General features: G+C 37.3%; 1 protein-coding gene across 4 annotated transcripts in view; it reads right to left on the bottom strand.

Moving 5' to 3' along the window:
- LOC102033021 (dystrophin) overlaps positions 1 to 16,486 on the bottom strand; it is a 391,913-nt gene that overhangs the window by 110,234 nt on the left and 265,193 nt on the right. For all 4 annotated transcript variants that reach the window (XM_031063886.1, XM_005429311.2, XM_031063887.1 and 1 more), the window contains exon 18: positions 7,653 to 7,713. In XM_031063886.1, the coding sequence (XP_030919746.1) occupies positions 7,653 to 7,713 (61 nt within the window). The remainder of the gene's footprint in view (positions 1 to 7,652; positions 7,714 to 16,486) is intronic.

The following is a 16,486-nucleotide window of genomic DNA, read 5'->3' as shown; positions in this document are numbered from 1 at the left end:
GAAAGAGAAAGAGCCCAGCTGGCATGGCTGATTATTGCGCTCCCAGTGTGCTCTGGGTTGTTGCATGGCCTCAGGTGCCAACATGAGAATGTTCCTCAGTCAACCAAAGCTGTGCATCCACAGCAAACAGAGCTGGAAATGTGAATCTCACCTGGCCATACCCGCTTCTTCCTCACTGGTGTTGAGACATTTCCTAAAGCACAATTAGAAATTACACTCCTGCCATATTTTAGACTCATGAGATCAAAAAGAAGACAAAAAAAAGGTGAAGCAGGATCAATTTAATGCTGACTCCCTTATAATATGGATGGAATTTTTCTTATGTGAAATTGAGAAATTGTCTTATTTGTGGAGGTGGCTGCATTAGAAGGGACACTGGACCAAGGGCAATGCAGGCAATGGATGTGACAAGTGCTGCTTTGGAGAAGCTGTCAGTCTTTGGAAGGAAAAAAAGGACATATGAGACTTCTTGATATAACACAAATATGTAAGGAATCTGAGATATTGTTCCCCATTTCCTTGAATATTACATTGGACTGTTGTCAGAAGTCGTCTCCTCTTTGTCATCTAAATTAAGTATGTAATTGATCTTTAAAAAAAAAAGGAAAATTCTGACAGGCAAATCTTTCTATTTTTTTCCTTAATGTGTCTAATCTTTTCAAGTTCAAAGCATTCCAGTGGAAATCAAACACAATTCCTATTTTAGAATCCTGGTTATTAAGCACACTGTTTAAAAGATGGGCTTTGAGTAGATAGCAATACATTTTAGCTATCAGGAGCAGCTGTAAAATCTACTTTTTAATGGAAGATTTGGCATATACTCTATAAAATAGGACCATATTGTATAGATGTCACTCAACTTTGTAAAGCTTATATTGGCCATGTAATTTTACATTCATTTACTTCAGTTGTCTCGCGTAGCCAGGCTACATTTAACAACTGGAATAAAATGAAGCTAATAGAAATGAAGTAAAATTCAAGAAAAAAATCACATTCAGCTTACAATAAATGTAACAACTTCAGCTACAATAAAAGTAAAATATTTAAGGTTATGTAATTCTATTCTGCTACACTATAAATACATGAACTCCTTGCACAGTAACAAAAATTTACTTTTTTACACTATTGCCTATAAAAACAGTTCATATATTAATCTGCTAGTCCCAGAGCTGGAAAGCAATGACTAACTGGATTTAATAGATTTTAAATGTTGATAATTTCCCTTTAATTAGGAAAATAAGAAAGTCGGATTTCATCCAAAATTCTTACCCAGCTCATTACCTGCATAACACATTTTAAGATTTAACCTGCACAAAAATGATCCTTGCATTGTTTAACCCCTCTGTGATGCTTAACACTACATACTCTTCATGAGCATTTGCACTGAATGAATTTGAAAACAAAGCGAAAGAGCTTTACTCTCCACTTAACCATAAGCAGAGTCCCATCAAGAGGACCAGGTGCTGTGCGGGCACCCAAGGAATCTGCTCTCCCCCCTCCACAACAGGCACTGTGTTTATGGAGAGAAAGCACATGGTTTCCCTCACTCACTGCCCCAAACCAGAGGCTACAGCCCTGCCCTCAGCTCCCACACCAGCTAGGATGCACTAAAATTGCTGCTGAGTACTTATAATTCATTTAAAAACAAATTAAGTCCCCTTCAGCTGCTTCTCTTGCGAGGGCAGTAACTCCCTGCTGACAGATGGTAATGAGGAGCAGACCCACGGTATCTTCTTTGAGTGCTCTCGCTCCATCAGCGGGAACACATCTGTTTATAACCTCTGCTTTTTTTATAAAAGTAGTTAAAGGCTTAAGATTTCTCATTTATTTACACTCTGAGTTTAAATTTTAGTGACAAGTTTTGGAACCAAAGCTTCACAACCCTACAAATCATAAAGAAAATCTCTGCGCTTGGACAAACCTCTAAGAAATATCATTTAGGTTTTTATGCCAGACAGCATGAGAATTTACATCACATAAAGGCAAACTGAAAAGTATTGTACTTTTTCTTTCCTTCACAATAGTTTCAATTTTGCTATGTAGAGTTCAGAATTGAAAGACAGGAAAAACCATAATAACTATGCTTTTGAGATGTGAAAATAATACTTTTTTTAAATTTTTTATTTGGTAGATAGGTTAACTGTTAGCCATACACATGGTTTTCAAAGCTTGCTCACAGCTTCCCTCACTGCATATCCATAATCATACATTATTTATTTATGGTTCTCCATGTCTCTCTCTGCTCCATCTGACAGATATTTCCTACTTCCTTTTGTGCCTTGTACTTATCTACATTCTGCAGAAGAAACAATTAACCCAAGTGATTTTCTCAGAACACCATTTCTTCACTTTTTATCTTAGCAGAATTTAATTCAGATACATTCATTTATCCTGTCTCTAAGTTGAACAAAAGTAAAAGAATCATGGCTTTAATCTATTTGCTTTTACAATGAAAACTCAGGGGTCTTAGCTTTTTTTTTTTTCTGTGTTGAAATTCTGCATGGTTAAACAACAATTGAAAGGGAGATTAAAAAATAAGACAACAAAGAAGTATGTTTATAGAAACTGGCCTGCTAGATCTCCAGTGTGACGTAGGAAAAGAATGAAGGATCTAAAACTATCAAAAAATGTATGTCACAAGCTGATACAATAAATGCAAATCAAATATTCTCATAGGAAACTACAATGTGGAAGAGAGTGAGCAAGTGGAGATGCCTTGTCCTTGGAGTTAGCTCACTGCATAGCTAATTTATAGAGAGAGGCTCACATGGATCTTCTCAAGGAGTCAAAGCTCCTGAGAATCCAGCTTTGTCCTCAGCAGGACAAAGTTCAGTGAACTGCTATAATCTGTATAAGAAAATAAGCTTGGCTGGGAAATAACTTGGAAGGTTTCCTTTGTGGGAAGCACTGAGATGAAAGATTACTGTATTTTTGCAGAAGCATTTTAAATCCTTCAAAAGAATGGGCACAGCAAGAGGGTAAGAAGACAGACACTATTAACTGGCAAGCTAGATACACGGAGGAAGAATAATGTCAAAGATTAGTACAAACATAGAAGTCACACCTACTAGATTTCAACACATTCACGATGGCGGGGCTACTGAATATTTTTTTAGAGAAAGGATGTTCCAGACTTCAATCCCACTCCTCCTCTTTAATCTGAGCCAACAGAGATCTCCTAACGCTGAGTAATGGACAAGTGTGCAGAGCAGAGGATGAGAGACACACAAGAGAGATGCAAACACAGTTCAGAGCAGAGCTGCTTAATGTCCCCTTGTGCTCTGAGAGGACAAACACTGCAGAGGGATTGGGTCTTGCAGCATGACCAAATATTTCTTCTAGCGCTGCAAAATGGGAAGTAGACACTAGATTTTATTACCTGTCACTGCTTTGGAGCAGCTTCTCTCTCTGTTTGATTGGAAGATAAGAATATGCAAGGGCATGCATGCACACGTGAGATCCCTTTCATCAGGGGTGAGCTCTGCTAAAATGTGATCTAACCTGAATTACAATGTAAAAATCTGCAGCCTCCCTACCTTTATTATCTGCCTTTTTTAGAATTTGAGACTTTTTAAAATATCTTTAGACACATATTCAGTAGTCTTTGAGGTGTGCATTTATTCCATTTGCTTTTCAGCTTTCTAATGTAGACTAATTGCCTGTTTTGTCTTCTAAAAACTTAAATTTAGAAATTTTAATGAATACCTAAAACATTAATAAAGAGTACAGACATGCCTGTGCCTGCTTCTTCCTTTCCATTTTCTAGGCTGCACTGCAGTAAAAGCAGGATCAAGGTCTTCAAAGAACAGGACTGATTAAACTGAAAACTATATTTTTATAGTCCTCTCCTTCTGTAATCTAATGAAACCTTTACATTTTGTACCAGACACAAGGAATATATCAAGGAGAAAAAAGATCAAAACAAAAAGGGTTGGATAGAATGTGTTTTCAAGCAATTTTACATGTTTAACCTCAGAGGCAAAGCAGAGGGTTTTTTAGCTCAGTAGCACCTCATGGTCTGAGCAAGTGCTCAGTGCCCTGGCAGCCACGTCCCCCTGCAGCTTGGGATACTTCTGCCATCCTGGAGCACAAAAACCTAGATTTCCTCAGTTTGCTGGGGAAGAGAAAGCTGGGGCTGAAGTTCTGGTCTAGCTTGTCATCTCCATAAGGAGGGAAGCACATAAAAGGGTGGAAGGAAATGCAGCAGCCGATGCAAGGCCATTGAAAGGCAATTTCCATGAGGCTGACACTAGGCCAAGAAAGCATCCAATGCCAGACACCAGGAACAGCTGAAGCAGGTTATACACTGTTGATAATTATATTGTCCGTGGCAATGTTGCCTATCCAAATACAATTTGAGCCAAAAAAAAAACCCAAAACAAACAAACAAACAAACAAAAAAAAAAAAAACAAAAGAAAAAAGAAGAAAAACCAACTGGTGTGAATAAGCTCAAGAGGGAAGTATTGAAGCTTTACAAGCAACTAGTTGCTACAGATTATTCAGCTGTATACAAATGTAATTTTAACCAGGAAAATCACTGGTCTTGAAGATACCTAACCATAAATAAACATTGGTGCTGAAGACTTAGCATGAAGTACTGCCTGATTTACAGATTATTGAGTGCAAAATCATCACAAATGGGAAAGTGATGAGATAAAAACAGTTAAGCATCAAGGGAAAAACAGATAAAATGAAAACCAGTAAAATGTGTAGCAAATCTGGTTGATGAAGAGGGCTAACACTAATATTCTACATTGATGACAGAAAGAAAATTATGTAAACATGGAAAGAATGCTACCTGTATTTTCTTAGCCTTCATGAATTTCTTTTAGAGAATTAACAACTAATAGAAAAGTAATGCCTCAAAGACTAAAAAAAGAGTGTGTTTATTTTGAAAGCCAAAAAGGTACAGAAAATAATTTTGTTGTTTGTAAATATGACACATGAGTGATTAGAATGAATGAAAAGCAAATCACTGAGGATAGCTGGAGTAGACGATAGATCTATCAGCTCAGTAAGATGCATTAAAACTTGACTGCTTTGTTTTACATCCCAAGGGCAGCAAGTTTTTCTATAAAAGATGTGGCTAAATTAAAACTTTAATTAAACTAGTAATGTATGATAGATTTACTTGACCCCTTAACCAAACTATCAGTAATTTGGTACAGGCTCTAAAGCAACTAAAGATCTGAGCTGTATCCAGGCCAAGAACTCCTCTGGAAACTCCCAAAGGGGCAGAGTGACCCAGAGAACATCGAAGCACATGAGCTTGGATTGTGTGAGTCATGCCTGCACAGCAGGTGGCTTTTCCAAGGGTCTTTTATCAAAGAACAAAGAGGCCTGTGGGTACAAGGAGGTACACACATATCCTTCCTCCTGTGTTAAAGCTGTCTACAAGCCAACCACTTCTGACAGCCTCAGGGAGGCACCTCAGGGAGTTCTCCCTGCTGGGCAGCGTGGCTGCAGGGCAGTGACCTCCCCTTGCCCTGGGACAACTCTCAAGGTCATCCTTTAAGGCAGAGACCTTTCTACAAACAACCAACCTTTGGATGAGTCCAGTTCAAATTCTCTAAACTGCAGCTGGACTGCACAGCAGTGACTCTCCCCTGGAAACGGGACTCCTCTCAAGGACTGAGATGCCTTACCTGACACTAAGAAATCCTTCCTTACCCATGGCAGAAAAACCCCTTACTTATGGATCCTTGTTAAGTGGCTGGTAGCATGCTGAATAAGTATTAATGAAATCCATGCAGTTAATTCCTTTAGACATATGCCATTGTCCAAGTCTGAGACTAGGTCTGGACCTAGCCACAGCTGAGCTCCATCAGGACTTTAGAAAGCAAGGGGGTCTGCTCTGAAACTCATGACCCATTGGGAGGTTCTACCTTACCCTTTGGCTCTTTGGTCAATGTGTAAATAATTTGAAATAGATTTGAACTTGATTTTCCTTTGTATAATGTGGGAACTAAATAGAGTGAACCTTGCTGTTGAACTTTACTAAGATGCAGTTTTATAAATTCATATTAAACCCACACTTGTTAATACCTCTGACAGTGATTCTTCAGGCAACCTGAATCGCTCATTTGTGACAAACTAGAGCAGTTGGCAGGATCCTAAATCAGGATCCACAGCATAATGCTACAACTGTTTATGGCTATTAAAATGGTTTTAAAAGTGAACAAAATAAACATATTCCTTTGAATTTGTAAATGGCCTAGAACAGAAGACTAAAAAGTAGGAAGGAGTAAGCAGAATGAGCATTGACCATTTTAACCATTTAGACCCCTGGCTGTTGGGTGTGAGTGGCACAGGCAGAGGTGCCAAGAACAGCATGAAGTGCATTCTGTGCCTGCTTTAAGAATTGCCAATCTTCCTTCCCCATAACGGCAAGTCAGGCCATGTGAAAGAGAAAAGGAGGATCTTCACCTTCATGTTAGTGCCATAAACTGAGTCTTACATGTCAGAGCATTGACTTGCTTTCCAGCCTGTCTCTGGTACACTGCCCCTCCTTCTTGATAGAGCTTTCCAGTTTCTTTGTGACTGTTCCATTATTCATAGCCAAATGCAAACATCAGAAAACTTACAAGATTAATGCAACAGTAAACCAGCTTAGCCAGGTATAACTGAACCTCTGAACTGCACCACAGAGTTTCCTTCATGCATAACTCAAATACTTGTTCTGAGGTTGCTGTGGAAGTTCACCCTGTTGTGAAAGTTGCAGCTGAAGTGCCACTGCAAGAGCCTTCCATAACCAAATGGCTTCAGTGACACTGGTTGAGCATGCAAACTGTTTAGGGAGTATGAAGAAGAACCATGGAAATAGGTGTATTAAACAACACCCATGTCTGTTACCTGCACTACGGTGTTTATAGCTGGTATTGCATCACCTGTTTCCTTCAGAAGTAGGATAAGTAGTTCAAGGCACATGTAAAGCACAGGTAAAAAACTCAGCAGAAAAAAATGTATTAAACCATCATTTTTTTGTAGTCATGTGGTGGCTCTGTTTAGGGCATGAGAAGCAGGTATTTCCAAATAGTGATTTTTTAAAAAATGTTCTTCTAATTTGTTGTGCAGCCACATCTTTTAAAACAAACTAGCTTAATTTGGGAGCTAAACTCAAAAAGATTAGGTTTTAGGGACTAGTTGCCCCTTGTAATTCCTCAGCTATGGACTTTACCAAGTAGTGTCCCAAAAGAGGACACTAAGTATGTGCATTTAAAACCATTATAAATTATTAAAACATTAATTAATTAATTAAATTATTATAAACCATTAAAACTTACAGGGTTGAAAAACCCCTAGTTTATCACATTCAGAACTGAAATTCAGAATGTTGGGGGTTTGTTTGGTTTTGCAAAACCTCTCACACACACACATAGAGGGCAACAGCACAATTTAAATTATAATCCAAAGCTTTACTTCATTTGCAGGTGATTTATAGCAGCATAAACCCAAACAACTTACAAATCAGGGCATCCTACTGTGTTTTTAGATAACTAGCACACCTCTGAAATGTATTGCAGGTTTTGTTCCTTTTTGTCCTTCCCATTTAGACACTATAGAAGCAGTTCACAATAATTTAAGAAAATTACTAACTCTCCTCTTAAACAAGAAATGAAAATAGCTGGAATGAATTACTATTTGTACTCACTTGATATAATATGGCACTTTGTTTGGTGAGATTGCCCTCTCCCAGGGGCCTTGGACAGAAGCTGTTAACAACAAACAAACAAACAAATAAATAAATAGCTGCACACATACATTCATACATACAAACATACCTAGAAGAGAAACGTGGAGGTCAAACAGGAAAGACAACGTTAATCTCTAGAATTACAATTTTTCTCTCGGCCACGTTGATTCAGGTCTGTTTGCTCAGTTGCCCGTGAAGGCAGGAAGGATTAACCTGCTGTTCTGAAACCTCGGTCCTAATCTGAGAGAAACTGAACTCATTCAGCTGCAAAGATAAATACAAAAACTCCTTGAAAGCTCACAGAACAGATATGAAGCAGAGTGAGCAACATATCATTCTGGTGTGTTCTCTTGTAGGATTCCTCCTGCTAAGGTGTTTGACTGGGTTTTCTTCTATTTCTTTCCTTGTGTGGTCAGCACTTCCCATCCTTCTAAGAGCAGAATTATGCACTTGTTTATATTTTGAGTGAAATTACACTGAGAGACCATCATATTTTGTTTGTTTTTATGCCCTTGCTGACTTGCTCTAAATGGTGGACATTTTTATTCTTATTTCTCCACATTACTAATTGTCTTTTACTGTCTTCCAATAACAGCAAATAATGGAGAAAATGACAGTATGATCACAACAAATAGAGAGGAAATAACTTTGCTCACTTTTGGCTTTCATGGTGTTAAATGTCAACATCATCTTACAACAAAATGAAAGTATTTTGTAAAAGAGGTTTCTATAACACTCATTTGACAAAAGAATTATAAATTATTTTTTATTAGAGGCAGAGATAATTTATAGTTTAGGCCATAGTCTGGGAGATATTTTTTTTATTAGGAGTTTCTTCTCTGTCAAACAAATTAGAAACCAGAATTTTCTTTCTTTAATAAAATTATTAAATCAGAAAACATATGAAAAGTAATCTAATGGAGAAAAAAAGCATGTTTGCTTCACCCAGTATAGCCCTTCTTTTTAGTGACCCCTGCTGTTCACAAAGGAAAGGAACTGTTACCAGGACAACTAGGAATTAGCTTCTTGGCCATTTGGCTCTATTTTCTTTCCCTCTCTTACTCAAAATAGATACTTTAAAAATGCCACTCCCAACCTGCTGTATCAAAATCAAAAAATCGCAATCCATACAAATAATAACTACCAATATACATATTTCATCTATGTTGTACCAGATTCACAGAACTCCCTCTGTAGAATGAAGTATAGTTTCTCTCCCTTGCCCACATATCGGAGTATGGACATGAGTTTGAGGAAGGAGATGAAATGTGCTTCTAAAATGGCTGTATAGGGAAATCTCACTACTTTTGTACATGAACTCTGAAGAAGGGTTGGAGGGAGACTAGGGACTCCCAACAAGGGGACACAAATCAGACATGGGAGAAATTGCTGCTATTATAGGTGGTCTGAAGAGGAGAAGGAAGAGCAGGTGGGAACCAGGCTGGGGAGAGGGTGAATATAAATTTTGGACAATGTTAAGAAGCTAGGGAAAGGAAGGAATATGTTTGGAAGAATCATAGAATGCTTAGGGTTGGAAGGGACCTTAAAGATCACATAGCTTCAATTTGCACACCAAGGGCAGGGAACCTCCTATTAGACCACGTTAATCAGAGCCCCATCCACAATGGGGAATCCACAACCTCTCTGGACAACCTTCCAGTGCCTCACCTCTCTTGCAGTAAAGAATTCCTTCCTAACACCCAATCTCAACCTATCCTCCTTCATCTCAAGGCCATTTTCCCTTGTCCTATCACTACATGTCCTCGGGAAAAGCCTCTCTCCATAAATATGGTAATCCTGTTTCAGATTGCTGGTGGCCAAGGAGTTCTGAAAATTCTGCCTCAGCATCTCTGCATGTTCTGCTGTTCTCTTCAACCCCCAGCCAGCCATCTGTAGCTTAGCTGAGCATCATTGCTTTCCTATTACTTACATTTACACAGATCTGTGTTCTTAAAAAAAGAAAAGTAAATTTCAAAGGTATGAAACATGAGAATCAGTAACTCTCAAAATGTGCAAGAAACAGAATTTTAATTACAGTGTTGGATCTCTTGGAGAACCAGCATACTGCATTGCCATTGAAGGCTGTAGCATGGCCCACAAACACAAGAGCACAAAACTATATGCATTTTCAAATAAAAATACTCAAATATACACCTCATTTCTTTATGACACAAAAATCCTTCTTGGGCCGGGCACTGCCCTTTGGTTCTGTGTTCATTGACTGCATGGCTGAGGAGCTGTGGTGGCCAAGGCTGCTGTCCATTGAGCTGCTCTTCCTGGTAGCACAAGCTGCAGCTGCTCAGTTTCTGTGCTCTGCTACAGCCTCAAAGGATGTAAAGATACAATCTGTTATGTGATTTGTAGAAATGTAAAAAGTATCAAAAATAGAATATTGTGTAATGTTTTGATGTTAAAAATCTCAAAATAACCCCATTTTCAGGTTCATACAGAATTCTTAATCATAATACTTAAATATTCTTTCTACTTGTAAGAATGAAAACTGCTGTAAATATAATTTTGATGACTGCTCCAATAGTCTCCATTCTAGATGGCAGCAAACAAAAGCCAAGGAGTTAGACAGAGATCACTGTTTTGTTTTACACTATCAGTTACTATGTGATTTCTTTACATGCTTTCATTCAGTAATTCTAACCTAATGTGTACTAATATGTTCTCCATCAACCAGTTCTAAAATGCTTACTCAGTGACAATTGTAGGGTTCTTACCCGTGGCAAATGGCATCATCTGAGAAATAATTCAAATCAGATTACACTAAGTTATCATTTTTGAAAGGAAAATACCCTTCAGTATTAACTAAAAATTGACCTTGTTACATATTTCTCTCCCAAGCAATCATTAATATTCCCAATGGGAAGAATACTAAGTTACAATTGTTCCACTTTAAGATTTGTTTTTAATTCAATAGCTAAAGGACAGAACAGAATGTTGCATATTTTTCAGATGTATTTCATCTGTTGCTTCTGAATTAATCTGGGTAAGAGCTTTGCAGTCATAACTTATTATCACAGAATCTTACATATGATAGTGTCCTTTATCCATTAGAAGAGGAACAAATACTTTTGCTTTCATGAGAGCTCAGTGCTATAGTAATAACAAACAATTCTGTGATATTCTGCATAATTGGATTTAGTATTCCTTCAAGAGGTTGCTGTGAAGCTGTCTATAATACACTTCTGGTTTCCTGGATGATTCTAACCTTGCATAAATTTGAGTTGACAAAAAGTGCAGTACATTTTACAGCTATACACAGAGAATAATAATTTCATTTTTGGCAGAAACCCAGAAACTAAGACTAGCTGTTTCTTATCTTTGGGTATCAGTACAGGTTGACTGTCCATACAAAACCAGTACACGTAAATGGTTAAATCCACCTAAATGTCTTGCTAACAAAGACTTTTTTAAATACATATGCTGTAGTATCCCTGTGTGCTACAGCACTCAAGAAGCAGACATTTCCTGTTTGCTGAGAGTAATTCCAAAGTGTTTTATTGCTTGAGCTTGCACAGGGTAAGAACCCATTACCATACACCCAGCTACTTGCAGTGCTGTTGTGACTGAAATTAAATATCACCACAAAACACAGGGCATTTTAAGAGTGAATTTAAATTTCTCTACGCTTTGTTTGCATTGACATACATTTTAATGATTACCTAATTTTTGAGTTTTATTTCTTTCTGTAGGTGTCCTAAGAGCCGGGACTTGTTTTGCCTGTGAACACAATTCTTGATGGTAAGCAGACGTTCTTACTTGTTGGCAGAATGTATGGTGAAATGGTGGCATGCTGGCTCTCTGAACTTCAGTACTGTTTTAATCTATGCAGGGAACTGAATGAAATATTAAACAGGATGATAGTAGTTGATACTACAAAAAAATAATCTTATAAATATTTCACTTTAGGAATGCAAACATAATGAAAAATACATGTATGTTTACCAATGGTAAACTGTTTCTCCTTCAGCTATTCAAAGAGTAAATTTGGTATGTCCACATTTAAATATTTCTCTCAATGGTCCTTATTTAAATAGTCACCACAGACTTTTAGTCACCATATGAGTGTACATTTTCCGTTCTAATTAAAAAAAAAAAAATCTTTTGACTTAATTTTCACTAAGAGGTTTTGGACAGAAACCACAAAGAAGCATTGTGTAGTGTTCATACACTGTCACATATATCCTGTCAACTATGTTTTTCTCACTTTGTTAGAAATTAATTATATTTATTATATATTCCTTTTAGCATCATGGCAGTTAAAGGTGAGCTCATTTTTACATCCCCATAATCTTGTTTGTTGGCCATCATGTCTGTAACTCAGCAAGGTGCTGAATTATGTTCACATTTCACATTTAATGATAATTATTCCCTGATTCAGCCTGGAAATTCTACCTGCATGACCTGTGTGACTTACACTCTTCTTACCTAGCATTATCATCATTAATACCTTAATACAGCATAGAGTTAAGAAACTGTTTATTTATTCACATAAAGTTTATTTTGATGCCAATTATTTTCACTGCAGCAAAGTATGGATTTGGTGACTTCAGATAAAGGCAGGCAGGGAGAAAAAAGGATGAGATGATCTTTGCATCAGGAAAAGACTCTGATTCCCCAAGAATCAGAATTTCCCATCTGTGTAAGCTACCTTAACTTTTCCAATAAGATTCATTGAGTACTACATTTTGATTATTTTCAGATAAAACCATTAGAAATGAGAAAATTCTGCTCTCCAGAGACTATAAGGAGGTCATGCTTTTCCTCCTTAGAGAACATGCTAAAGCAATATTTCCCCACCATAATCAGTGCATGGTGCAGGCTGGCAGAATGTTACCTCCAAAACGTGCATCTGCATGGCAGTGACATAATAGAGGTGTTTGCATAACCTGCCAGCTCTTTGAGATCCTTTGCAACAAATGCCACTATATACCTGTAAAAGATAGGGGTTTTTCAGCTAAGATTTAGATTGATTTCTAAATTATGTGAATTTTTTATTGTTCTAGGTAAGACTGATGAACAATCAGACCATGCTGTGTAGCACTGAGGTCTAAAAATTGCTTGATGTAGCTGAGAAACTGATGTCAGAATACACCAACCACTCAGCTGAGAAGTTGCAAGGCAGAAACATCAATCCAAACCTGCCTTTCATAAGGTCTACACAGTTTGGGGCCTGTTCTTCTGCAAGCCCAGCTGCACATGGGGATGGATTCATGGGCATTTTGGAAATAGAGAGCCCCTTCTCAGTTTGGACTCTGCCCTTCTCAAGTCCAAGCAAACACTCACAACACCATCAGCACTGTCTGTCACTGTAGCACACATGCAGACCTTTACCAAATACACCATATTTAGAGCATGTCTAACCAGAGAAGAAGTCATCTTCAATGATTAAAAATCTCTAAGAAGAGACTTTTAGTCATTAAAAAAGTTCAACATGTGATCAGAGTCAATTATGACAATCATTTTAGAAGAGTTAAAAGAGGCATTTCCATCCTGCATTTCCTGCTGGAATCTTTATGGCCAACTTCAGATTTATCACCTGCAGTTTAGGGTCAACATTATATGGTAAGACCTAAATAATGCACACCTTTAACCATGAACAGTGTTCCAGAAGTTTCCAAATGCCACTTTGTATTGTGAAATATAAATGTGCTCATTTTCTTAAATGTCACACGATTTGTAAAATGGCAAAAATACAATTGTTAATAGCAGAATACTGAATGAAATAGAGCAAAGAAATATAGATAGAGTTTATAATGGCCCACATACAGGTACTCCACATTGCTAACTTCTGTTACACTCTTATGCTCTTAAAAATGGAGTCTCTAAAACTGGCTGATCAAATGAGGTTATAAAATGGCCTAATCAAATTGGTGGTGATTTTTGGCAAATGAAATTAGATAAATAGAAAATAAATCTTTGGTAAATATTCCATGTCTTACATAGCAAAACAGAAAGAAAAATTCTGATATACATATATAGAATGTGCCTGTTGCATCCTAGTCCTGGAGCTTGAGGACAAAAGAATGTCTTAAACTGAAAACAATAATAATATAATGCATAATGAAAAAATGAAAACTCACTGTAAAATTAATTCTACTAATTTTATTCCAAAAGTAAGCATAAAGATAACCTCTCAAAATATGGCAATGTTTTACTACCCTTAAAGACTTTTAGCAATCAGGCCAAGGCAAGGACTATCAAAAGCTGTAGCTGTGGCCATGATATCCTAAACAAGGGAGAAATGGACTGAAGGCATTTTCTCTTAACTTTAAACCTGATGTACACCTCACACAAGTCTTGAGGTTGAATTGGTGCCCAGTGTTCTTAGAAATTCACCATGATAATCACAATGGCAAAACCTGTTAAGTGTATTTGGTTTTGTTGGTACTTTGCCACTTTTTCCTTTTCAGAAGCACATGTATTTCCTTTACATTTATACTGACGTAGAAAAACAGTTTTTTAGCAATCAGGATCCTCTAGCTAATATGACCATATTAAAATATATATAATAGTGAATACTTTTTTTATAAATACATTTAAATACAATAATAAAATCCTTCTGCTTTCAGAGAGTTCTCAGAGTTAGGCTGATTTGTTTGTGTCCACTTATCCTCTATCTTTATTCTACTACCAGGTGATATTTTCTATTCAACATATTTCCTGTGATATCTAAACATATTAAACCATTTTGCCAAAGGACATGGATGAATGGACATGTTTTTCAATGTTTGCTTGTCATATATATCTGAAAGATAATAAGATATAATGTATGCAGTGACAAATAAGAGAGAAAGATGAAGTTGCTTCCACTGGAAAATAATCTATCAGATGGATGGGTAAAGTGTCCTAAGAGTCATAGAGCCCTCTCATTTTTAGACTTGGATATCTCAATTAGGAGGACTTGCCCTTTTAAAGACATCTGCCTGTGCAAGAAAGAGCTTCCCTAGTCTTTGCTTTGCATAATAATCTGAGCACTCGCACAGAAGGTGGGAGGAGTACTTGACTTCTCTCCCAAGACGAAGAAATTCAGAGCCACATCTCCAGTTTCTCAGGAGAGTGGGCTAAATAACTGAAGGAAAACACAAAGGCACAGAAATAAGAAAAAAGACTCAGATCTGAACCTGAATAGCTCTGAGCTTATCCTGAGAAGGAGGGACCTAGGATACACAGCCTACTCCTGTGACTGTATTTTTTATTTTTAAGCAACAATTATCTTCTATAAATGCGGCAGATGCACTCTGATCACTTACAACACAAACTGGTGGCTCCAGCATTTGTCATCTTTCTGTTTCTGAATGAAAGCTGCTAGGGCTGCCTCATCTTGTGTTGAATTAAGCGCTGCTCTTACTTACAAGTCCGAAACTGAGAGGCACAGTGAAGTATCTCCTGTTAGGTATCTCCAGGTCCTAGCACAAATTCAGGTATGAGGATTTAACAGGCTGGTACTGACATATGCAGGTAGCAAAAACTCACAGCCTGGGAAATATGAATCATAAAATTTTGGCAATGGGTATATCAGCCTTTTAGCCTTGCAAACCTAAATGTTCTTTCTGTTCCTTGTATTCACAGGTTCTTTCATGTTGATGAAAGTCCATGTTGTCTGAGCTTGAAAACCACTGGAATTTTCCAGTCATAATCCTAAGTAATTGCCAGTTATATGGTGAGCACTGTTTCAGGCAGTCACTTCACTGACATGCTATACTTACTAAAAGATGGCTCATACTGGGGCTGGACAGTAAATTACAAGGTTTGCTCATGGTTTTAAAAGATGTAACACCTAGTTTTCAGCAATAACCAGCAATGGACATGAATGAACAATCACCTGCAATGCACGTTAAGAAGTGTGAGTGATTGCTGAATAGCACTGCAAATGATATTAGAAACAGTCTGACATCAATGCTACCTCTCATTTATTGCATCTCAAAAAGAGTAATAACTATTGTGACATACAATAGTTATGTGTGGGTCTTCCAACAAGAGCAATGAATCTCATTTTTTGTAAGAGGCACAATCACAGAGAAAAATACAGATGAAGTCAAAAATAGTAAAATTATTCCAGAGGAGTCATTGAAAACTTTGGAGCTGGCATTGTGTTTAAAATTTGCAGATATTCTTTTTCACACCTCAGTTACTGTATATAATTCCCAAATTAAGTGCCTTCATCCATGAAAGGATCACAGATTTTTCTTGTAATTACTTTGCTAAATATTTACAAGTTTCTTTTTAACAGAAAGATCTTATTTTTACAGTGGTTTTATGCCTTGATTTAGACAATTCTAATTAAACAAGTCGAATTAAACAAGTCTAAGCAAGTCCTTCAAAACCAACAAACTCACTCTACAAATCCATGATATCAAGTTTTTTCCCATTTAATACACTTATCAGATGTGTCTTAAATATTCTGTGTGTGAATTCTGTGAATTCTGTGTGACCTTGGCAAGGAATGAACTGAGCTGGAGCTGGGACTGGCTCTGTAGACAGTGGCAGAGCAAAATGAGTTTGGGGAAGCACGAAAGTCAGGAGCTCAAGGAGTGGCGTGAGAGAGCCCATTAAAAAATGTAGAAGGCCTGGAGAGAGGCAAGTTCATGTGAAAAGTCATGTCCAGTTTTGATAAGTCTTTTATACTTGAGGCAGACCAAAGCCTTAAAGGAGAGAGAGACACAAGTGGATCCCATTCCTTTGCCACTATCTCTTTAATTTACAACCAGGAAACATCTGGATTATCCCATGCTACAGCATTGAAAACACTGGCACTTGGTCATTTAAAAGATGAAAGAGTG

The sequence above is a fragment of the Geospiza fortis genome, unplaced genomic scaffold (genome assembly GCF_000277835.1).
Source record: "Geospiza fortis unplaced genomic scaffold, GeoFor_1.0 scaffold331, whole genome shotgun sequence".
Classification (NCBI taxonomy): Eukaryota; Metazoa; Chordata; class Aves; order Passeriformes; family Thraupidae; genus Geospiza; species Geospiza fortis.
Note: the sequence above shows the minus strand (reverse complement) of the source record. Positions and strands in the feature narration are given on the sequence as shown.